The sequence below is a fragment of the Galeopterus variegatus genome, unplaced genomic scaffold (assembly GCF_000696425.1).
Source record: "Galeopterus variegatus unplaced genomic scaffold, G_variegatus-3.0.2 Scaffold936, whole genome shotgun sequence".
Taxonomy (NCBI): domain Eukaryota; kingdom Metazoa; phylum Chordata; class Mammalia; order Dermoptera; family Cynocephalidae; genus Galeopterus; species Galeopterus variegatus.
The window spans coordinates 10,424-35,202 of NW_007727047.1; the positions used below are offsets into that span (position 1 = coordinate 10,424).

Below are 24,779 nucleotides of genomic sequence, written 5' to 3' on the forward strand. Positions count from 1 at the left end.
GACTCTCGCCCCCGGCCACCTCGGAAGCCTCGAAGCGGGGGTGGGCGCGGCGCCCTCGGGGAAAAGACGGCCCGGACGGCGGCCGCTCCCCGGCGGCCCCTACTTTGTGCTGATTTCGGCAGTCTCTCCCCCACCCGTCGCCCCCCGGACAAAGAAGGAAGCGGTGCGCGGGCAGTTAGGAGTCCCGCCGCGACTTGGGCCACCAGACACGTCTGCAGGAGTTTGCATGCCAGGGAGTGGCGGGCGGAGTGTGGTTGGAGGGGGTTGAGGCCGCTAGGGGTGCCGGTGACGGAAAGTCAGTGTCGTCCCCACGGGAAGGCATCAGGGACACCTTCGGGGGCTGTACGCCTGCGAAGAGCTTAGGGACGGTTCTTCCCGAGACCTCGGCCACCCACATCCACTCCCGGGACGCCCCTGCTCCAAGCGTTCCACGCTCCTGACACCGATGCTGTTGGACAGCGCGGTGTTTGTACGGTAGAGAAACGCTGTGCGCGACCCCGAAGTGCCCCCGCTCGCTTCCTGCTTCCAAGATTGCACGTTGAGACTTTTTCAGATTTCCAAGTTTGCATTTTTTTTTAAAAGGTAAAGTAGTGTTCCACCTTAATGCAAAATGACTCGTTTATTCGTGGGTTTTCTTTAGAGATGAGGTATGTTGCATTTGTTTTCTGTGTGGTTAGAAGCAAAGTTTTCCACTGACTTCTTAACAGCAATTAGTGGATTTCTTGTCCTGCCGCTTTGTGGGAGCGAGGGCCAGCAGAAGTGAACAGCTTTGACAGTGGTGTTTTCTGTGTTGTTGTTGTTGTTTTTATCTTGAAGGACAGCTTTAGTGGAGTTTCTTTTCCAGGGTCATAATTTTTACTGTTCCTTGTTTACTTTCAAGGGTGGAAACATTTCATTTCCCATGTAACACCTTGTCATTTGAGCAACTGGGCTACTTTATAATCTTTTGAACTGTAATAGACTCTTTTAAATCCTTATGTGAGGCAGTTATTATAAAATTCTGTGGTTTTTAGGATGTTGCCTGTTTCCTGTTCTTCCCCATTTCTTCCGAGTTCTTAATGCAGTAGTCTCTCTGAAGAAAATAGCTTTGTAATATCCTCCTCCAAACCTAAGTAATCAGGTGGAATTGTACTTACACTTTTGATTTAAGTAGCATTTTCTGGTTGTTATGATTATTTATCAGGATGTTTCTTCCTGATATTAGGGAGGAGTGTTGCTATAACTAGCCTTTACTTATTTCTTGAGGCTTGTGCCTATTATTTTGTGGTATACTTGATTCTCTTATAACTCCCAGGTTGGGGAACTGGTCCCTTCTCCTACTCTAATTTCTTTGTAGTCACAGAATCAGCGTTTTGTCTCTCGAGAGTTCTGCTAGATAATTGAGCTGTTCCATCCTAGCCTAGAGGCTTTGGAAGTAGAAACCAGACTCGTGTAAGTGTTGTCTTCCAAAGGTTGCATCACTCAGTTACTGTACAAATTCTTGCCTTGTTGATGTGTCTTTTCAGACAACAGTTTTAGATACAAATGCTGAAATTTGTGTGTAAATCAGCCTAGTTGCTGACTTCATAAGACTGAAGAAACTTTTACCGGTTTTGAGAACACTTTGGGGCAATTTATTTAACCTTATTTGCTTTTGTCTGGTATGACTGAGATATGAAATGTCACATAAAATTGTCATTTGAACATTTTTAAAATATTGTGTATTGAATGGAATGGAAGTATTACCCCAGGGTAGGTATCTTGATTCTCCAAACAGTTCCAAGAGCCTTACTTTTTCATTATACAGTAGAGTTTGAAAAGAATTGGACTCTAAGGCGTAAATAAATGCATTAATAATTTTCTTCCAATATTAATATTCACAGCACTTATAATAAAACAATCTTGGTTTATGTTTTAAAAATTGTTCTTTGATGCCTGAATCTTATCTCGTTTTAGTGCCTTGATTTTTTTTTTCTAAGAAATAATTCTCATTCATTTTTTAAGAGTGTAGTCAAAGAATTTAGACTTTCTTTTTTGATAAGAACATGAATGATCATCTGTCATAGTACAGAGCAGCCCTCAGAGATCAAGTTCTTAAGGCTGCTGGTCTTTTGCAGACGTGTCTGCAAACATACTTTTTTAGATTTCTTTTGCCTGATTTAAAATTCTTTTCAGTCTTCTTCCTCCTGTCAGAGGGTAACTCTTGCTTGTATGCAGCTCTTTCTCCTATTTGTCATTTGTTTCAACGCAGGAAACAAGATAAACTTACAAAATTACAAAATTTCACATCACAGGATAAGGTAATGGTGATTACCTTTGGGAAGGGAAAGTTACTTTTCACATAATTTTGTTCTGGGTGCATGAATTACCTATTTAAAAATATATATAAATGAGCATAGATGAATTTTTAAAATAACTTTTTTGCTCTGTTTCCATTTATACCCAACAATTGTGTCACAAAAATGACTCAGTAACTTCTAAATAAGAGCTTGGGGTTGGCCAGTTACTCGGTTGGTTAGATATGGGGCTGAGAACACTAAGGTCCAGGGTTGGATCCTGTACCAGCCAGCAGCCCGCTACCCGCCCGCCCCTCCAAAAAAAAGAGAGCTTAAGCGTCTGTTTTTTTGTTTGTTTGCTTGCTTGTTTGTTTTGGTGGCTGGCTGGCCTATATGAAGATCCAAAACCTTGATCTTGGTTTTATAATAAAGTGCTGTAACCGGCCAGCTCCTAAGGGGCTGTTTATAGAGAATGTTAGCTGTAGTATATGGGTTTTTTCACATCTATTTTGTCTCTTTTTAAGTAGGGAACTTAACTGTTTGACAACTACATTTCAAAAAATGTCGATACGTTTTTACTTCTCAGAATGTCTCTTAACAGTATCTTTAGTATTCAGAGAATTACTTGCATTTTAGATCTAGTACATGTCTCATTTTATAGAAGAACTGAGATTCAGGTAAATTTTTTTTTTTTGTCCAACTTCTCAATGTACATGGTAGTCGATTTTCATGTCCCTTTACCCCCTTTCCTCTTTTCCCCTTCCCTCTCTCCCCTCCCCCCCACTACATGATATCTGTTCACTTGTCTTAAGAAGTTCAAGGAATTGTTGTGATTGTTGTCTTCTTCCCCTGCTCCCCTTATTTGTTTGTTTATTTATTTATTTATTTATAGCTCCCTCAAATAAGTGAGAACATCAGGTAAATTATTTAGACAACTAGATAGTAGCTAGAAGGGACTAGGACCCTGCATCTCAACTCTGAGTTGATCAGATGTTGTTGTTATTAGCACCATGCTCTAACCAACTGAACTAATTGGCCAGCCTGTTATTAACAGAACGTTGGGCATAAGCATCAACAACAACAGAAAAACTTGCTGCCTGCTCTTAACCAAGTGAGCAGTTGAGAAGGAAAGGCAAATACAAATCAATATGAAATTGCAGCTGTGGTAACTAAGCAAAGGAGAGGCATTCATTGCAAAGAGGTCCTCTGCACTTGCATGTGCCTCTGCCTGGAATGCTCACCCCAGATAGCCACGTGATTAACTGCAGATAGCCACCTGATTTGTTTGCCGTGGCTGGCCAGTGCAGGGATCCGAACCCTTGACCTTGGTGTTACTGGCTTTTTTGTTTTAATCATTTTATTCTCCCATTAGAATGTAAGTTCCATGAGAGCAAGAGCTTTGTTTTTTTTTTTTTTTTTTCATTTCTCTATTTCCAATATCGAGAAACACATTAGGTGCTCAATAGATATTTGTTGAATGAATGAATGAATGAATATAACAGGGGGAATTGGACTAGTCAGAAGATGAGGAAAAACTTCATTGAGGAAGAGATGATTGAGCTGAGATCTGAAGGAATAGTAGGAGTTAATGTGGAGGAAAGAGGGAGTCTCGAGTAGGCAGGAACACACGCTCCATGAGTGGGAAAGGGCCCTGTGGCATCCACTGCCATATCCCCAGCTCCTGCTGCATATTTGGTGGTCAGTACGTGTTTCTCAAATGAATGAGGAAACATCTAAGGTAGAAGGGACATGTGCAGAGGCCAGGTGGGTGAGGGAGCCAGCTCATTTCCAGGAAAGAGGGTCAGTATAACTGGAGTGCCCTGGGTGTGAATAAGTAGCCTGGTGTGATAAGTGAAGAGAGGTGTGCATGTTTGAAGAGAACAAATGGTAAATTCAGTATTTTACTCACCGTTTATACTGCATCTTCTTGTAAACTTGAAGTGCCTCATTTACTGTAAAATAAAAGTGTGATTTTTTCCTTTGTTTTTTCCTGTGGCTGAAAATATAAAGACATTAATGACTAAGTAAGTGTGTTCAGAGTTGACATTATGTATATCCATGATCTAACTAAAAACAAAATCTGCTGAGTTCCCATGTCATTGGGTGTACTTGATTATGAACATTTCAGTTCTGAGAAGAATATCAGTCATACTTGGCAGCGTATAACCCCTTTACTGTTTATATATGTAAGCTTTTGTCTTGGTAACTTTTTAGACCTTCTACAGATCTTTTGAATTTTAACTTTTCTGTTAAGATTAATAGACCATATCATTTTTTTTTTTTTTTTGTCTTTTTTCGTGTCCGGCAATGGATCGCAACCCTCAGTGTCGCGCCCGTACCAGACCGGGACCGGCAACGGGATCGCAACCCTCGGTGTTGCGCCCGCACCTCACTCAGCCAGTGAGCAGGAACCGGTCTGTATGTGGGGTCCGAACCCTCGGTGGGAGCGCCACTGCGCTCCCAAGCAGCACACTGTAGCAGTGCGCCACCGGGCCGGCCCCAACCATATCATTTTAAAAAGAAAAAAAAAGGCAGTTATTTTGTGAGTCATTGTAGTTGCAGAAATACAGGTTATATAGAACTCAAAATAAATTGTTCATTTATTACTTTGCTTAAGTCTAGGTCATTGTATACCTACACCTTTTCAGGAAAGTTGTTTCTACTCACTGACATATGTGAAAGCACTTTAAAATATACTGTTTTAGGGCCAGCACTGTGGCGCACTGGAGAGTGCGCCGCTTGGGAGCACGGCTGCACTCCTGCCGAGGGTTTGGATCCCATGTGCAGACTGGTTCCCACTCACTGGCTGAGCGCGGTGCAGGCGCAACACCGAGGGTTGCAATCCCGTTGCCGGTCCCCGGTACAGGCGCGACACCGAGGGTTGCGATCCCGTTACTGGTCAGTAAAAAAGACAAAAAGGAAACACATATATATATATATATATATATACTGTTTTATATAAGTACGTGTGTATATAACTTTAGAAATTGTATTTCACCTTTAGAAACTGTTTCACTTACAGAATGTATCTCCTATTAATGCCTTAAATTATTATACCACAGAAGGATTGTACCCATTATCTTAGAGATTTTCTAGTGTATAGGAGATTAAGGGAAGAAACCCTGCTATAGTTTTGCGAACTATTTAAAGATCTATTTAAAAATTAATTGATTAAAATCATTAACTACAGCTACTCTTGAACATTTTTTCGTACCAGTTTTATTCATGTTGAGGGTATGTACGAAAGAAGCAGGAGCTGATCAGGAGAGGTTTTCCCGGAAGATGAGGCTTCTGCAGTGTAGTAAACTTGAGAATGTGGAGTTTCTCCACATACATTTGTCGCTCAGTGTCTATGGGGGATCGGTTCCAGTATCCCCCAGTGATACCCAAATCCAAGGATGCTCAAGTCCCTTATATAAAATGGTGCAGTATTTGCATGTCACCTACACAAATCCTCCTGTATACTTTAAATCATCTCTAGATTATTTGTAAGTGCTGCATAAATATAGTTGTTATACTGTATTGCTTTTAATTTTATATTATTTTTTATTGTCGTATTGGGTTTTTTCCCAAGTATTTTCTGTCCGTGGTTGGTTGAATATAATACAGAGGGCTGACTGTACTGCTTTGCAACACTGTAATGATCAGTGAAGTAAATATATTAAGGCCTGGAGGAGTATTGATCCTGTGGGCTGTGATATTCAGAAATGGAACCAGTAATTGGGAAATGCAGTGATGTGCTAGCAATAGGTCAAAGCTTTGAAAACCAGTGTCACTTTATTTTGCCTCGAAGATATACAAGACTTATTCTGATACTGTAGATACCTTATACTTTTGAAGACAACTGACTTTTAATACATTTGGGGTGGTTTTCTTCTGGAATTATAGATAATATTCAGACTGCTAACATTAATATTAATAAAATAATAACTTATTTAAAAGTTACATATAAAATATCATAAAATAATATTTAACTAATTGATTTTTCTTTTGTACTTTTTATTTGTGTTGCAGCTTTGATTAGTTTGTCCTTTGGGGGAGCAATTGGGCTGATGTTTTTGATGCTTGGATGTGCCCTTCCAATATACAAGTATGTAAAATTTTTGTCTTTTTGAGTGTTTAAGGGTAAAATTTTTCTACTTTTAAAGCCTTAAAAACAATGTTTTTACTACTTTAGAAGTAATGCAAAGGTATGTTTGTTTACCTAACACAAGCCTTTTTAAAAATCATGACTTAAAATTTGTAAAGATTTTAGGATACCAAAGTGCAAAAAAGATTTTTGACTATTACCTGCTCTTTCCTACTAACTCTGTTATGTCAAGATAACACAATAGTTCAGCCCTTACTGCTCAGTTTTGAACACTATTGATAATATTAAATACAAGAAAATTTAACATGTCTTTTTGCAAAAAAAAATACCATAATCAGAGTCAAAACCAATTGACTAAAACAAAAAAGTGAGGTGATCAATTACTTTCCTCGGAATAGAAAGAACTTTTAAAAATTAATGTATAGATAAATTAGTGAGAAAAAAAATAGGCAACTCAATTGAAACTCAACAAATATGAAAAGAGAACTACAAATTGCTAATAAGCACATGAAAATATACCCAACCTCACTCAAAACTAAATGAAATCCATTGGCAAAGATAAATGATATGGGAAAACAGGCACTATTATGTACAATGGAAAGAGTATAAATAGGTACACTGTTCTTGGAGATCAGTGTGCTTGTGGCAAAATGTATATATTCTTTGAATAGGCCCTCTACTTCTAAGACTTTCTCATAGAAATCCACTTGCAGATGTTTGTAAAGATATGTGTAGTGGGGTAGACTATGAATATTCGTGAGAGCTTTGTTTATAATAGCAGGGGGAAAAAAAGCCTGGAAGTATCCTAAATGTCCATCAAAAGAAAGATGGTTAAAGTATGGTACATCAATTAATGGAAGTACTAGACAGTATTAAAGAGAAAGAGCAGTAAGTGTTGATATGTAAAGAAGTTAGGATATATTACTAAATGGACAAAAATAATGGAATGACTCATTCATATTTTTAAAGTTTATCTATATGAAGATATTGAAGGGTCCACAAGAAGCTCAATAGGAGAGTAAGAAAGAGAAAGCAGGGGGGATTTGGGGAACTTTCAGTTTTTACTTTTTGTGCATTTGTATTGTTTGAATTTTTTAAGCATGTGTCCTATTTTTAATTTTTTTATTCTCTTAGAACATTTAGGAAAGGATTTTTAGGAAAATATATAAATAGATGGCTGCTTATCATAAACCTCTAAGTAAAAGCAGATCTCCATTGTGATGTGTATTTTATTCTATGGGAGTTTTAAAAGCCGTCTATTTCTTTTTAACTTTTTATTTTATTTTTTTTATTTTTTTTAAAAGATGACTGGTAAGGGGATCTTAACCCTTGACTTGGTATCTCCATTGTGATGTGTATTTTATTCTATGGGAGTTTTAAAGGCCATCTATTTCTTTTTAACTTTTTATTTTATTTTTTTTATTTTTTTTAAAAGATGACTGGTAAGGGAATCTTAACCCTTGACTTGGTGTTGTCAGCACCACGCTCACCCAGTGAGCGAACCGGCCATCCCTATATGGGATCCGAACCCGGGGCCTTGATGTTATCAGCACCGCACTCTCCCGAGTGAGCCACGGGCTGGCCCCTCTTTTTAACTTTTTAATTTGAAATAATTATAGACTTTCAGGAAGTTGCACAAATAGTACAAAGAGGTCCCTTGTACCCTTCACACAGCTTCTGCCAGTTGTAACATCTCACGTAACTATAGTTATCAAATCCATGAAATGACATTGGCACAATACAGTTAATTAGACAATAGACTAAAAGCTGTTATGTTTATCTGTGATAAATTCTATATTCTGTCTGGAAGTCTTCAATATTACTTTCAGTTTTCTGTATTTTGATTTCAGTATTTTGGGAGTTCCTAGTGATTTAAGCAAAGTTTGGGGGTGTTTAAGCATTATGCTAAGGCAGGGCATCATCCATTAGAAGTCAAGGGCATGGGGCCAGCCCTCGGCTCACTCGGGAGAGTGTGGTGCTGATAACACCAACGCCACAGGTTCAGATCCCATATAGGGATGGCCGGTTAGCTCACTGGGTGAGCGTGGTGCTGACAACACCAAGTCAAGGGTTAAAATCAGGTGCTGATAACACCAACGCCACAGGTTCAGATCCCATATAGGGATGGCCGGTTAGCTCACTGGGTGAGCGTGGTGCTGACAACACCAAGTCAAGGGTTAAAATCACCTTACTGGTCATCTTTTAAAAAAAAAAGAAGTCAAGGGCATGAAAATTATTTCGTTAATATTTCTCTTTTCCATATGACTTTATTTATAACCTATTTTGAATTTTGGTCTTTAATTACAACTGTTACAATTTATAAAGCATTTTCTTTTAATGTAACAAAAATTTAATCACTGTGTCATAATTGTTTTTAGGGATACTGTGATTCAAAATGTTTTTCTCCTGTATACAGGTATAGCTTGTTTTTAAACTGTACCATGTTTTGTATCTTGTAATATTCCCTTAGTCCTTAAAAAAGCATATTTTGTATGTAGTAAAATGATATAGATAGCAAAAATTACATTAACTTATATTTCTTTTTCTAGCAAATACTGGCCCCTCTTTGTTCTGTCTTTCTACGTCCTCTCACCTATCCCGTACTGCATAGCGAGAAGGTTAGTAGACGACACAGACGCTATGAGCAACGCGTGTAAGGAACTCGCCATATTTCTTACAACAGGCATTGTTGTCTCAGCTTTTGGACTCCCTATTGTATTTGCCAGAGCACATCTGGTAAGTGAATATATTCTTCTGCTAATGATTTGTTATATGAGACCATGTTGAATTTTTCTCAGGAAATGTTTTTGTTAATGACATCGAAAAGAAATGAGAGACATAAGAGCCTAGAAAATAGAGATTAAAATCTCACTTTTTTTTGTTCTTGTTGACTAATAAAAATGATATTAGAGAGCATGGCTTGGGTCTGTAGCAGCAGTTTGCTTGCCAATACTTAATCGTCAGAGTTGGACACATCAACTCACCCATGCTGAACAACCACAGGCCTGTCCTGTAACATTTAAAATATGGAAGACCTGAAAAATTTGTGTGTTCTCTGCAGGTGGGAAAGTGCAAAAGAGGAGACTGGGCTAGGCTAAATCTACTGTATTCAGTTCTTCCTCTCTTACTCACCAGTCCAGGTTCATGCCTGCATCTCTGGGGAGGTAGAGAAGGCAGAGAAGACAGGAATGGCCACTCTTCTATATGGAGGAGGCACTTATTCCGCCAGCCTCTTTAAAAGAATGTACACGAGTGTGTTTTCATCTCTGATACTTTAAAATTCAGTCTGTTCTCTAGACAGACTTAGATTCACCAAGGAAAAGTTAGAGCAAATTTCTGTTAGATTCACTAAGAAAAAGTTACAGCAAATTTCTTTCTAAACAGAAAATTGTAAAATTCTATGCTGCTTCTTTATAGCCCAGGAGCCAAGCTTGTTTTGAATAATTATCTCTTATGACTTTCTTTTTAAAGGAGCCAAAGGATGGGCTGGCCGGTTAGCTCAGTCCATTAGAGCATGGTGTTGTAACACCAAGGTCGAGGGTTTAGATCCCTGTACTGGCCAGCCACCAAAAAAATAAATAAATAAGGGAGCCAAAGGTAAATAAAGACAGCAATATAAAAGTACCATTTAAGCATTCAGCACTGTGGAAGTTATTATTTCAAACCATATTTGTTTTAAATCATGATTGGCGTACAACTGGAGCATTGATTTGCTTTTCATTGTCCTTTTGTTTTTCATGTGGCTGTTAACTGAGTGTTTATATCTTATTTCCATAGATTGAATGGGGAGCTTGCGCGCTTGTTCTCACAGGAAACACAGTCATCTTTGCAACCATACTAGGCTTCTTCTTGGTCTTCGGAAGCAATGACGACTTCAGCTGGCAGCAGTGGTGAAAGGAATTACTGAACTATTGTCACATGGACCTCTTGTCGTTTGTTGGCCATCCATGCACACAGGAGAGTAATGCTGTATGGTATAGCGAGCCTCTTGGGGGTAAAAGCCTCTTCTCACTTTTATTGTAAGCATACTATTTTCACAGAGACTTGCTGAAGGATTAAAAGGATTTTCTCTTTTGGAAAAGCTTGACTGATTTCACACATATCTATAGTATGCTTTTTGTAGTGTCCTGCTGAATTTAAATATTTATGTGTTTTTCCTGTTCAGTTTTTTTTTTTAAATCAATATGCAATGTTAAACATTTTTTAAATGTAATAACCGTTTGCATTGGTTAGGAATTCAGAATTCTGCTGGCTATATTACTGGGCTAAAGTATATCTTTTCTCTTAAAATTATTTAACCTCCATTATCACAAAAAGTTATAAAAATAAGTTTTCAATCATCCAGGATGACATCACTGCCAATGTTATGCAAACATGCAGACCATTGGCATACCTTATAGACTATATACTCAGTGCAAATATAACTGCATTTATACCTCAGAGGGGCCAAGTATTAATGCCTAAGCCCTCCATAAGGGTTGCTGGTTTTACTAGTAGACAGGTGTTTTGTGAATTGAAAATTATTTTATGGAATTGCTATAAAGGAGTACTTTTCTTCTCAATTGTTAGAAGAATTTATGTTAAACTTTAAGGTAAGGGTATAAAAACAGATTTTTGAGATATGGTTTTTATTTATGTTTATTATAGTTAAAGGGAGTTGCAGTGTGGGAAGAAACAACATCGAAATTCCATTTTTTGAATCCTGTTTCTATTTATAAGTGAAGTTTTTGATCTTTGATCTTCTATCAGCCTTTCATGTTTTACCATGGGTAAAATGGACATACATAGAACTACTGATGAGGGAAAGTTGTATGTTGTACCATATGTACCAGGAAACCTTCCTCTGCTTCCTCCTTTTAACGTATTTTGTACATTGTGTATATTAAGTAGAGTAACTTTTCAAACATAGTTTAATATCACTTAGAGGTGTTTAACTCACCTGGAAAATAACTGCTATGCCATACATTCAAAGTTTCCCCTCCCCTGCAAGGCCTTGACATAATTAACAAGTGACTTGTTAGTCTTGCAGATAATTCATGCATTAACAGTTTAAGATTTAGACCATGGTAACGGTAGCTCACATTCTCTAAGGTTATATCATGTGTAATTTAAAGATATTTAAGTTTTCTGTATACCTCTCAACTGTTTTGATTTTGATTTCGTCGTGATAGATCTGCTATTTCCTTATAAAAGGCATTTATTGTGTTAATTAATGCAAAGTAGCAAAATCCAGCTATATAGCAGCTTCAGGCATAAACCTGACCAAAAAATTCCCAGTAACCAGGCATGATCAAATTGAAGTGGTCATTTACATCACAGTTATCAGTACTTTTTCAGGAGCTGGTTGTGAAGATGTTGAAGTTGGTCTGACAATATTTTGTTAAAGATATTTGTTTGTATGTTTATTCAGTATACTTACATAAAAATTGTTTGGCCTTCAGCCAAAACTGAGTAATCTTGACAGCTATCTTCCATTGTTTTATAAAGTTTATTTCTCAAGAAAATGGGAACAAATTTTGGATTTGTTCAGCTTTTTACTAAAGATGTCTAAAGCCACAGGTTTTATTGCCTAACCCAAGTTGTTACTTTTAGCTGTGAGATGGGAAGCAGGGTGAAATATTGATCGGCATGTGGCTGTACCATTTACACATTAGGCTGAAAATGGCTTATGGCTTTATGATGTTCTAGACTTAAAGAGAAATGTACAAGTGCACATGAATTAGTCAGCTGGTGACAGAGTTGGGGACTCTTTGTGCCTGTGATCTACTGGATTTTTTTGCAGGAAGTGCATTCTCTGGTCCTTCCCCATTTTCTGTTCTTCTAGATGTCAGTTCAGTGCGCTGAAATGGTTTTACTCGCTTAGCCATACACTCTTTCTACCAGCTGCATATTCTTTCTGTATACTAACTTCATTGGCAGCATTGTGTCTTTGACCTTGCACACTAGCTTGACATAGTGCTGTCTCTGATTTCTAGGCTAGTCACTTGAGGTATGAATTTTCCTTAGAATATGCACTGATACAGCATTGCCATTCTTCTATGGAAAGAAAACTTTTGATGATGAAACAATAAAGATTTTAAATATCTACTTTAGTTTATGGTGTTTTTGAGATGAAAATGTACTGCACACTTCAGTTTCTGAAGTGTATTAATCATTATAATAATGTGATATGAAGCAAGTATGACAGTTGTAATGCTAGAAACCATAGTAACAAATATTACAATTAAGTCCTGTGATTTTGAGCTATAGTAAAAGGACTAGTAATCTGCAGAAGTAGAATTTTTACCTAACTTTTTACCAAAACAATCAAGGTTTTGTTGATGTAAAAAGACTACTAATGATCTAAAGTCAAGATCCTACTTGTTCTTAAACTTTCAGAACTTTTTTAAGCCTGCATGTTTCAGAGCATTTTACTTTTTGCAAGCTTTTCAAATAGTTAAAAAATTTTCTGTGTGGTGTAACGTGAGCAGAGAAAAGTACTATTTTATCAAACATGAATCTTGCCCCAAATTGTCCTGATTATAATCTCATTATATACTTTTAAAAGTTTAAATCATAGGTTCTTAGTGTCTACTATAATATGATTTTTGGGCATTGTCAAAATAATCAAGGTTTCTCAAGTAGACCCTAAGATTTTATATTGAATGTGACTAGATTCATAAGTTTCAGGTAACTATAAATCAGTGCATCAAACTTAACAAGCAGCCATGCAAATTACCATCAAGTGGAATGAGTGTTTTAGATCTCAGGATGCTTTATGATGCATAACAATTGTTGGGAAATTCCAATTCGTATTTTTTTCACATAAGCCTATATTGCCCTTTTTCTAAGTGAAGATTAGGAGCTCTTGTTTCATTACAGGCATCCTCATTTTATGGCATTCCCAGGGAAGAAAACATTCTGTAGATAAATAATCCAGGTAACTGAAGCTTAACTCATTAAAAAGAAACATTGTTTTAATCATTTGACATAAGTGTTAAATGGACCGTACACTTGTGTTTTCTTAGGGTATATTAAAACATTTTAATTCTTTTTTTTTAATAATTTAGGACTATAATTATACTTTATTTTCACCTCATTTTAAATGACCACAGACCTATATTTTTCTGAAATTGTGTTTTGCTGGCTTTTCTTACAACTATTATAAGAAACTAGCACCCCTTAACTTTGTTTCTAATTTGCTAATTTGCAGTATATTAGGAAGAGTGGAAAGATGTCAGGGAAAAAGATGAGATAATCAAGCTCTGAATTAATTATGTAACATTTCTGTACACAGTGCAACATCAGTGGACTTAATTAGGGTGTCTCCCACTTATACAAATGAAATGCTTTGTGTCAGGAATTCTTCCTGCTAAAAAGTCCTTTTTTTTTTTTTTTTTTTTTTTTCTGGTTCTTAATTGTTTACCATATAATCCAGGGTTGCAAAAGGAGCACCAGATAAGGGAGGTGTTAATGTGCTGTACATTAGAAGAAGCTTTTAAATTAAGTTTTTATATACTTTAATGTGGGAGTTATTTCAAGCTTAGCGTACTCATAGACCTTTATCTGATTTCTGGGGTCATACATCTCTTCACCATTTGTTTTTATTTGCAAAAAGTTTAGGGATGAAGATAAACTTACAGTGTGTTTTTTTTTTAATTTTGTACTGTTTTGCTTGAAGATTATTTTTATTCTACAATTATATTAGTTGTAATTACAACAGTCAATTCAGATATTAATTGTTAAACTATATTAATTGTAAATTCCAGTCACAGGGAAAAGCAAAGAAATCCAAAAACTGTTTCCAATCTCCAGTGAGAGATTATGATCATAAAAACATTCCTTTTTCAATTATAATTCTGTTTTTTGTATTTGTATTTAGAAATGGGGGGAAGTCAGGAAATTTTATTTTAGGAGCCAGTAGAATGGCTAAACTATGAAAGAGAAGCTTTGTTGCAGTTTACAAACATAAAAACCATCAAATAGAATAAAATATCAAAAAATAAACGAGTATTTCCATATCTGTTTGTAAGAGCATTACTATTTAATAATTAAGTTATCTTGATTTATAGTGTATCTGGCACTTAATGTCAGAAATATCTTATTCTCTTAGCAGATCAATTTGTTGTGTAATATGTAAATACAGCTGCGATATAAATGTAAGTGAACTTGTGTAGATTTGTGAACCTCGCCAAAATAGGACAGATGTTTTCCTGAAAGCTAGGTTTATGTCATCAGACATTTGAGGATTGTTCTAAAAGTGTTTACAATTGAAACAACTTTCTAGGATTAAACTAAGATCGATTTAATTTATTATTGTCATGGCCTAAATCATCAACTTTGAAAACATAAGTAAGAATCAGTTCTAAAACCTAGTTGTAGCAGTATAGAGAATAGCAGTGAAGATGAGGGTAAAAAAAAAAGTATTAAGAAAAAGATGGTTTTGAACCATGCTTCATACTAGAAATGACATTTGTCATTTACCAGTGTAAATGGCCTGGTAATTATTTTCATAGTACAGTGCTTAAAACAGTATATCGATTTCAAAAAATATAGTATATTGATTTCAAAAAATATACTATAAAAAAGCCCTTCTAGATGCTGAGAAATGTCCAGCTAGTTGTAGAAATGATTTGGTGTTCACATCTCTGTATTTCACTTTGGCTATGTCACTGAGATAACTCCGTACTTGATTCCAGCTTTTCACTTAGAAAACGTCCTTGTTCCCAGTGACAGTTATATATGAGAGCACTTCAAAAAGTTCATGGAAAGATTTTTATTATCTTTTAATTCTATTTTTCCATGAACTTTTTGAAATACCCTCCTAGAAAACGTCCTTGTTCCCAGTGACAGTTATATATGAGAGCACTTCAAAAAGCTCATGGAAAGATTTTTATTATCTTTTAATTCTATTTTTCCATGAACTTTTTGAAATACCCTCATTTACACGCCAGCATTGTAGCTAGTGTTGGGGAACAGAGAAAAATTGGAGCACTTGGTCCTTCTCTAAACTAGTAATCTAGTGAGATAAGGCAAAGACACGAAATCTGTCATATTAAAGGAAGCTGATTCGTATCCATGGCAAGAGAGAAGTGTGAAGGTTCACAGAAAGAAAAGACCTGGGAAGTGAAAGTGAGGTGAGTGATTTCGTGTCACTCGGGCAGGTCTTGTGCTGGCAAGCAGGGTCACGGAGAAGTGAGCGTTTTGGGAGCAGCATTATGGTGTATGTGTTCTTCTGCTTTCCGGGATTCAGAAGGCAGTAGGGGCAGCAGTAATGATGGTGGCAACTGCTTCATTCTGATACCCTGATCTCTGGATCCACGGAGATGGGAGAAGTGGTGAGACTGAGACTGTGTTTTAAAGAAATGCAACCCAGCACATTTGCTCGTGAGTTGTGTGGGAGAGAGAGGAGTCAGTGATGACTGCCAGGGTTGACTGTCTGCATCAGCAGGATAGGAGTGAAGAAGTAGCAAGGGAGAGTTTGGAAAAAATAGTTAAGGTTCAGGACGACTAGTTCATGTCCATTTTTTTTACCTAGAAATACCACGACTTGCTTTGTTTCAGACCTTTACCAAACAAAGTTCTATCAAGACTTGTGACGCTTGACCTTATGACTTACAATTGCGTGAGCACTTACATGTGTAGCACACGTCGTAGCATAGTGCTTGCGGGGTGGGCTGTGCAGTCAGACCGCCTGACCTCTAGCTCTTCCTTATGCCAGCTGTGTGACCTTAGCCCAGTCATTTAACCTCATCCCTGAAGTGAGGATAATAACAGCACCTACTGCATAAGGTGGGTGTGAGATTTAAATGTAACATGCAGAGGCTCAGAGATAGTGAGTGTAAGATGTTAGCTATACTATTACTGTTTCTTACCAATTCCTTGTATTGCTAAGCAGTTTCCTCTTCTCACACAAGTGGGCAAACTTTTTAAAAATACATTTTAGGGCCGGCCCGGTGGCACACTCGGTAGAGTGCGGTGCTTGGGAGCGCGGCAGCACTCCTGCCGAGGGTTCGGATCCCATATAGAGACTGGTCCGCTCACTGGTTGAGCGCGGTGTGGGCATGACACCGAGGGTTGCGATCCCGTTGCCGGTCGCGGTACGGGCGCGACACTGAGGGTTGTGATCCCGTTACCGGTAACGAAAAAAGACAAAAAGGAAAAAAAAATACATTTTAATGATCCAGTTTTTATAGAATATCATGCAGACACGGGTCTCTTTGTCAGCCATGTAGTATCTCTTGGAAAGGCTGTAACCACCTTGTTCTGGGTCACTTGTTGTAGCACTTCAAGTTAATCAAGAAGGCCTGTTTCTTGATTATGACAGGTGCTCTGACATGGGCTCTTGGAAAGGCTGTAACCACCTTGTTCTGGGTCACTTGTTGCAGCACTTCAAGTTAATCAAGAAGGCCTGTTTCTTGATTATGACAGGTGCTCTGACATGGGCTTCCAAAAGGCTAAGTATACATGGTCCTCCCTACCCCCACTTCTGCACCAAAGTGTGCAAATGATATACTTTTTTTCTCAAGAACAGGGAAATATATTGCTGAAGTTAAAACAAGAAGTCTCGATAGATCTGAAACAGAAATCTCAGAAAATGAGAACATGTAGAATCAAACTGAAGTGAGAAACTGCAGCCTGAAATGCTTGTAGCAAACAGTACCATAAAAAGAGAATACTACCATATAAAGGTGGAGCCATGTCAAGAATCAGTTATTGCCAGGAGCAGGAGGGGCTTATAGAGGCAATTTACAGGGGGGGAGACAAGGGATGCTGCAGCAAGAGCAGCTGAGCCCGCAGATCTCTGTGCTTCTCCACATACACACCCATCCCCGTCTCACACCCTCCATTGTGGGGTGGGGACAGCATGTGTCCTGCAGTGGCAAGAATGAGAGTATCAAATCCAGAAGACCAGCCAGCAGGTACCCTGCCCAGCAGCACATCTTTTTCATTCCTAATGCACAGAAAACACTGTGCCTCTCTCCAGTCAGACCACACCAGAAGGGGCGGCAGGTGGTCTAGCCAGGGCATCTCAATGCAACCATGAGCTCCCAGGCAGGGATCACCGAACAGTTCAGGAACGCCAAATAGAACAAAACAAGTTCAAAGAATTTACAACTGAGGAAACAGTTAAGGGAACAAACAGAAGATGCATGTTTACAGTTTTAAGTACTGGCGCAGGAACCCCTTACCTAATGTACAAAATCAAACTGATGAGGTTAAAGTTGCAGAACGTTTTACATTTTTTGCACCCAAATCCAATTAGGATTCCTCAGGACCAAACCCTAGGGAAAACAGTTCATTTTGTTTTTCCTCAGAGGCTCTTCATCCTATTACAATGGATTTTATTTAAAGACTCTTAGTATAATCTTAATGTGGAGAAACCTCTTTTAACAATGCATTCTTCCTGTGACTCCCCGTCCTGAGACTGTGAACCCACAGCCTACCATCTGCTTGGATAGGAAGGAAGGGAAAAGCTATACTCAGAAGTACACAACTTACATGACGTTTCGGATTCCCACCTAGAACACTGCATGGCCCATCACAGATGTTAATTCATTCGGCAGACTTTTTTGGAACCAGACATGGACTATGAAGTGAATAAGAAGGAATGTGCGGTGGGATCAGATGATGGTAAGTATCTTGAAGATCTATACTACATTATATCTACAGAGCTGATGTGTGACTAGAGGAAGTAGGCACTAACTGGGAAAGGAGAATAGAGGAATGCATCACAAAAATGATTTTTGCGCTCAGACTAGGAAGAGTATAAGTAAGCACTCAAGCCTTTGACCCATGTCACAGTTAATGTGCTGATTCTTATGCTGTTCCTTTTCCAAAGTATTTCTGGGAATCCCCGGAATGCTTACATGTTACGCAAGTTAGTCCTGGTTGTTGCTTGTAGCCCAGCCTGGCACCAGCTGACTTCTGCTTGTTTGTAGCCACTGTTTGCCATTTTCTAATTGCTTTCCCAAGCTGCTATCTCTTATTCTATATCCTGCACCCCAATCAGGGATAAGACCCTCTCCTTTGGTCCTACAAAGCACATCTAAAATCAGACTGTAACTTTAAACATATTTTACCAAAGGCCTGAGGAAGAGAGAGAGGAATTACTACACAAACCCCCCCCCCACCCACCCACCCACTCTCACACACACCAAAACACATAAAACTGGGGGCTGGACTTGCTGGCATCTACAGTCTGTGGGCCATGCGCCTGCGCCAGGCTGCAGTTGCATTTTACACCTCCCCTAAATAGGAGGCTTCTTGGATGAGGTCGCTCACATGAGGTTAGGCCCCACCTGCAAGGCAGCGTGACCTGCAGAAATGCAGCCCTGCCCACAGAAGGCAAGGATCTCCATAACTAAGCAGATCATCCTTTCAACCATTTTAATCTAGAAGGAAGATTTTGTTTTACATAGCTAAGAAGCTCATCAAATTCTTTTTTTCCCCTGAGCAATAGCAGACTTATTAAAGATTGATTCAGAAATTGTTAATAACTTTAAACAGCAGTTTCTCCTACTTCTGGCCATCAAGGTATTAAAGCACACGCCACCTGTGCTCCCATTTCATTGGCCAGAGCTGGTCACGTGGCCAAGCCTGATCTCAAGAAGTAAGGGAAGTAAAATCCAACAAGAAAGCCCGCCACCCTTCTTTCTATCACCCTTCCCTTGCTTCTCCTCTGCTCCTAAACCTCATGCTCTGAACTTAATTTTTTTTTTTATTTAAATACCCTGAAACTAGTGTTCCTGTTACTGAGCTCCTTTTTCTTCATTTTCAGTCCTCTCCTACTTTTCTCATCAACTTTCTACTCCATTACCACCTCTGGGAAAGACTTATTTCCTCTTTGCTCTTAAATACCAATTCTGGAGGCTGCGTCAGGATCAACTGGTAATGACCACCTGCCAGCCTTTGTGCCTGCATGACTTGCTGTCCCATGCTCCCCCACAAGCTTACACTGAGGAAAACAGTATCAAATCTTTTAAAAATTATTTCCTTTTATTATTTGCTGATTATTTGCTTGATGTAAGTTACCATCCACACTGTTAAATAGGCAATGGGCTATTTTTGCACAGGGGCCATGCTAATCTTCTCTGCATTGTTCTAATTTTAGTATGTGTGCTGCTGAAGCAAGCACCCAATGGGCTATGTTCAAGAATAATTGCTAGTTACATTTTCCTCTTGTATTAAAGTTTTCTGTTACATCCTTTGTATTATAGTTGTAACTTAAGTTTTCTCTTTTAGTGTCAAAAATTCAGTAGTGTTAAAGCACACTGTTGAAAGTATTTTTATATACAAGCCTATGCCTGAAGAAAGAAAATCTGACCCGTGATGAGACCCAAACTCATGAATGTATGTTGGGTCTCAAAACTTTCAGGGTCTGTTCTGAACTCAGAATGCACTTCCTCACAGAAACACTGTTATCTGTGGTGGATACTTGTCTTTGTTTGAGCTGCTATAACGAAATACCATAGACTGGGTAATTTATAAACAATAGAAACTTTTTTTTCACAGTTCTGGAGGCTGGGAAGTTCAAGGTCAAGGCACCAGCACGTTCAGTGTCTGGTGAGGGCCAATCTCTGCTTCTGAAATGGCACCTGTTGCTACGTCCCCAAGGGGGACAAATGCTGTGTCCTCACATGGAGGAAGAGATGCAAGGACAAAGGAACCCTATCTAGTTCTCTTCAGCCCTTTTATAAGGGATTAATAGTCTTCGATGAAGACTGCCCTCATGGCCTAAACACCTCCTAAAGGTCTGACTTCTTAATGCTATCACATTGGTGATTAAGTTTCAACATGTGAATTTTGGGTGACATTCCAACCATAGTAGTACTCAAATACCCATTTGGCCCAGTACTAATTATACTGTAGACCCAAACCTATAGCAGGGCTCTGGGGTGAAGGATTAGAATAGAGATACGGAAAGGGGTTTGGAGTGCAAGAAGACTGAGCTAGACATTGTCTTTCCTCTTGCTTCTGATCCCTTTCCCCTCGCAAGTGAGATAGTTAGGACCAGGAAAATGATGGGTTAGGAAAATGCGGCAAAGCAGGCAAAGAATGGGATTTTTCTCCCTAGCCCCTCTGGAATTGAAAAGTAGTGAAGAAATTCTAGGCCAGAATGAAATCTCCCTACCCACTGTCCTATCTTTTCCCTCTTTCCTATGCTCCCCATTACTGGGCCACAGACCCCAACGTAAGAAGATAATGGAGAAAGGTGGAGTTGGGCCTTTGAACAAGGGGATGGAGAGGAAGACAGTGGAGGAGTCTGCAGTAAGGCAGTAGGGAGGGGAGATGAAAATTCATGTGTACTTGCCAAAGGAAAGTCAGCTTCTCTCAATTTTTTTATTTCTCCATCCCAATTTCTCAAACTGTGCTGCAAATGTGTTATAAGTGTCACATGAACTATTTATCCTCTCAGCCCTTGGGATAATTAGACATGGTCTGGGGTTTCTAGAGCCCCTAGATTGAAGTCTCTGGCCACCAGCAGCCTCAAAGGAGAAGGCTGAGCAGAATCGGGTATGATGGGGCAGGTAGCACTCATGACCAACATACTTTGCTGTTCTTCAGCAATAGGGTGAGTATAGCCATAGAGGTGCCGCTTCTCCTGAATGTCCCCTACAGTCCAGAGCTGCAGAACATCATTGCCCATGGTGTCTGTCCATGGAGCTGCTGGAGAAGGCACCAAGAAGCGTGGTGTCCAGTCCAAGCTTGGCCCATCAGGGAGTTAGGTTCTGGATGAGGGAAGTATCTCTCATCACACATTCAGGATGTTCCTGTCCACTGGCAGCTCCTGTGCTGCTCTAACAGTGCATAAATTTCTTCCAAATTAGAGTTTCATTGTTCTTTTTAAATACCTTAAATTGTTCTATTTAGTTCAAAGCCCATTTATACTATCCTAAAGATATTCAACATTATACCTGTCAGTGACAGAAAAGGAATAGTTATAGATTCTTTTATTACAAATTCATCTGTTGTGATTTTTTTAAAAGCTAAAAAGAAAAAAACCTAATAGGATATACATAATGAACATCTACAAATCAATATAGAAAAAGGCAAATAACCTTAGAGAAGAGTGGCCAAAGGATTTAAATAGATGAGTCATAGAAAAGGAAACTACCTGCCAATAAACATGAAAAATACTCATCTTCCCTAGTAATAAGGGAAATTCAAATTTAATTCACACACAATTTAAAAGCATACCTGTTATATCAGTTCAAATTCATGTTTTTTGATACATATACAGATAGATAGGTATGAAAATATAGTCGTGTGTGTGAGTGGGTCAGTGTACAAATATGTATATTTCCTAGCTCTCTCCACTGAGAGGGGCTAGGAGAATGGCAGGTTAGTAGCAATAAGCACAACTAGTACCCAGATCTTGGCTTCTAATACCATTCTCCAATAAAAGGAATCAGGGCTTCTTGGAGAAGTCATTGATTCCAAGGCTGAAGCAGGGAAAATAAAAGATGCAGCATCTTGTGCTGCCAGAGAGTAGGAATATGCTCAAATGAGGATGGGGCCTTGTCAAAAGGGCACAGGAGCCAACCAAAAGGTGCTCTCAATGGCTAAGATGGAAAAATTTCAGCAATAAAATACATATAAGCCATAGAATGAAGTATTCATGAGTATATACGGATATGAATAAGTAATTGAATAAATAAATGGGGGACAAGGGCAACTAACTATTCTTTACCAAAGAATTCCAATTAATGGCATGTGAAGAAATGAGAAATACAAAATCACCATTAGGCAAATACAAGTAGTAGAGTAATAATATATTCATAGGAAACGAAATCAGTATGTCAAAGAGATAGCCACTCTCATGTTTATTGCAGCATTATTCACAACAGCCAAGACATGGAATCAACCTAAGTGCCCATCAATGAATGAATGGATAAAGAAATTATAGAAATTTTCAGCATTTAAAAGATGGAAATTCTGTCATTTTTGACAACATGAACGAACCTGGAGGACATTATGCTAAGTGAAATAAGCCAGGCACAGAAAACAAATACTGCATGATCTCACTTATATGTGGAGTCTGAAAATGTCAGACTCCCTGTACTGGCCAGCCGCACACACACACACACACACACACACACACACACACACACACATCAAACTCATAGAAGAAGAGAGTAGAATTGTGGTTTCCAGAGACTGGGGGGGTGGGGGAAATGGAGAGATGTTGGTCAAAGGGTACGAAGATGCAGTGAGGATGAGCAAGTTCTGGAGATCTGTTGTAGAGCATGGTGACTTCTATGGGTTAAATGTGTCCCCCAAAAGTTCATGTATTGGAACCTTAACCCCCATTGTAACAGTGTTAAAGAGTGAGAAATCCTATTACAGTATCTAAAGGGCCTTTAAGAGGTGATTAGATTGTGGGGACTGTGCCCTTTTGAATGGATTTATCCATTCATGGAGTAATGGGCATGGTTCTGATGGCTTTGAAGGAGAGCATGTGAGAAGGTTAGCTCTCTTGCTCAGCCCATTCTTGCCATGTGACCCCCTGCATCACTGCAGAGAGTAACAACCAGAAAGCAGGTACTCACCAGATGTTTTCCCTGGTCTTTGGACTTTCACGCTTCCAAAACTGGAAGAAATAAATTTCATTCCTTCACAAATTATCCAGTTTCAGGTATTCTGTTATAGGCAACAGAAATGAACTAATACAGTGACTATAGTTAACAATAATGTATACTTGAAAATTGCTAAGAGAGTAGATCTTAAATGTTCTCACCACAGAAAAAAAGCATGTGAGGTAATGGGTATTTTAATTAGGTTAATTGTAGTAATCATTTCACAATGTATACATTTTTCAAACATCATGTTGTACATTGTAATTATATATAACTTTATTTGTCAATTATTCCTCAATAAAGAAAGATAAGTACTTTGAAAATTTAAAAATACTACAGTAATAATTGCTGTGGTCAAGATCCACTGATGAATGCTAATATCAGTGGATGAAAATTTGAGAAGAAATAGGATATTAGCATAACCTCAAAATCTCCTCTAAGATATGTATCAATTACAAAGAGAAAAATGGTAACATTGCAGTGGAGAGAACTAGCAGACACCACCTTAAAATGATTAAGGTTAGCATCATCAGTAGTAGGACATAACTACATTATGTACCCCCTTACATGATGCACTGAGAAGGACACAACGTCACTTCTGTGGTATTCTTACCAATCATGAGAAAGTATCAGATAAGCCCAATTTGGGAGACATTCTACAAAACAACTGAGTGACACTCATCAAAAGTGTCAAGATCATGAAAGACAAGGAAAGACTGATGAACTGTCACAGATTGGAAGAGACTAAGGAGACACAACAATTAAATGTACTATGGGATAGTGCATTGGATCTAGAGCAGAACATTAGGGAGGGTGTGATGGAGTTTGGATGTGTTGTCCCCTCCAAAACTCATGTGGAAATCTGATCCCCAATGTGGCAGTGTTGGAAACTGAGTCATGCGGGCGGATCCCTCATGAATGGATTAATGCTCTCCCTGGTGTGGGGGGGGAGTAATGATTGAGTTCTCGCTCTATTAGTTCCCACAAGAGCTGGTTGTTTATAGGACCCTGGCACCTCCTCTCTCTTGCTTCCTCTCACCATGTGATCTGCTTGTACCCCCCAGCTTCCTGCCGCTTTCTGCCTTGAGTAGAAGTAGCCTGAGGCCCATGCCAGATGCAGCTGTCCCAGAATCGTAAGCCAAATAAACCTCTGTTCTTTCTAAATTGCCCAGTCTTAGGTATTTCTATCATAGCAATACAAAACAGACTAATACAGTGTACTAGTCAGCACAGGCTGCTATAACAAAATACCATAAACTGGGGGCAGGGGGTGTGCTTATAAACAATGAAGATTGATTTCTCACAGTTCTGGAGGCTACAAAGTCCAAGATCAGGGTGCCGGTAGATTCAGTGTCTGATGAGGGCCAGTCTGGCTCATAGACTGTTGTTGTCTTGCTGTGTCCCCACATGGCACAAAGGCTCTCCAGAGTCTTTTTTTTTTTTTTTTTTTTTTTTTTTTTTTTCTTTGGCCCCCCATGGGCCAAAGGGCCTCCCGGGTTTTTTTTTTTTTTTTTCTTTGGCCCCCCATGGGCCAAAGGGCCTCCCGGGTTTTTTTTTTTTTTTTTCGTTTTGGCAGCTGGCCAGTACGGGGATTGAACCCTGGACCTTGGTGTTGTCAACACTGTGCTCTAACCAACTGAGCTAACTGGCCAGCCCCAGAGTCTCTTTTATAGGGGCACTAATCCCCGATTCATGAGGGCTCCATCCTCCTGACCTAGTCACCTACCGAAGTCCTTACCTTCTAACACCATCACATTGGGGTTAGGATTTCAACATAGGAAATTTGGGGAACACAACCATTCAGTTCATAACAAGGGTAAATTGTTGAGATTTGAATAAGGTAGGTAATTTAGTAGTTAATAATATTGTACCAAT

At 38.8% G+C, this 24,779-nt stretch overlaps 1 protein-coding gene and 1 non-coding gene across 2 annotated transcripts in view; one reads left to right on the forward strand and one right to left on the reverse strand.

The window, feature by feature from the left end:
• Nucleotides 1-14,487, forward strand: part of LEPROTL1 (leptin receptor overlapping transcript-like 1) — a 16,394-nt gene extending 1,907 nt beyond the window's left edge. The window contains exons 2-4 of the mRNA XM_008573585.1: nucleotides 6,270-6,345; nucleotides 8,895-9,081; nucleotides 10,123-14,487. Coding sequence (XP_008571807.1) covers nucleotides 6,270-6,345; nucleotides 8,895-9,081; nucleotides 10,123-10,239 — 380 coding nt within the window. The 3' untranslated portion in view covers nucleotides 10,240-14,487. The remainder of the gene's footprint in view (nucleotides 1-6,269; nucleotides 6,346-8,894; nucleotides 9,082-10,122) is intronic.
• Nucleotides 14,488-24,481: 9,994 nt separating this feature from the next.
• On the reverse strand, nucleotides 24,482-24,555 carry TRNAV-GAC. The gene has a single exon. It is a non-coding gene; the product is annotated as a tRNA-Val (tRNA).
• Nucleotides 24,556-24,779: the final 224 nt, after the last annotated feature.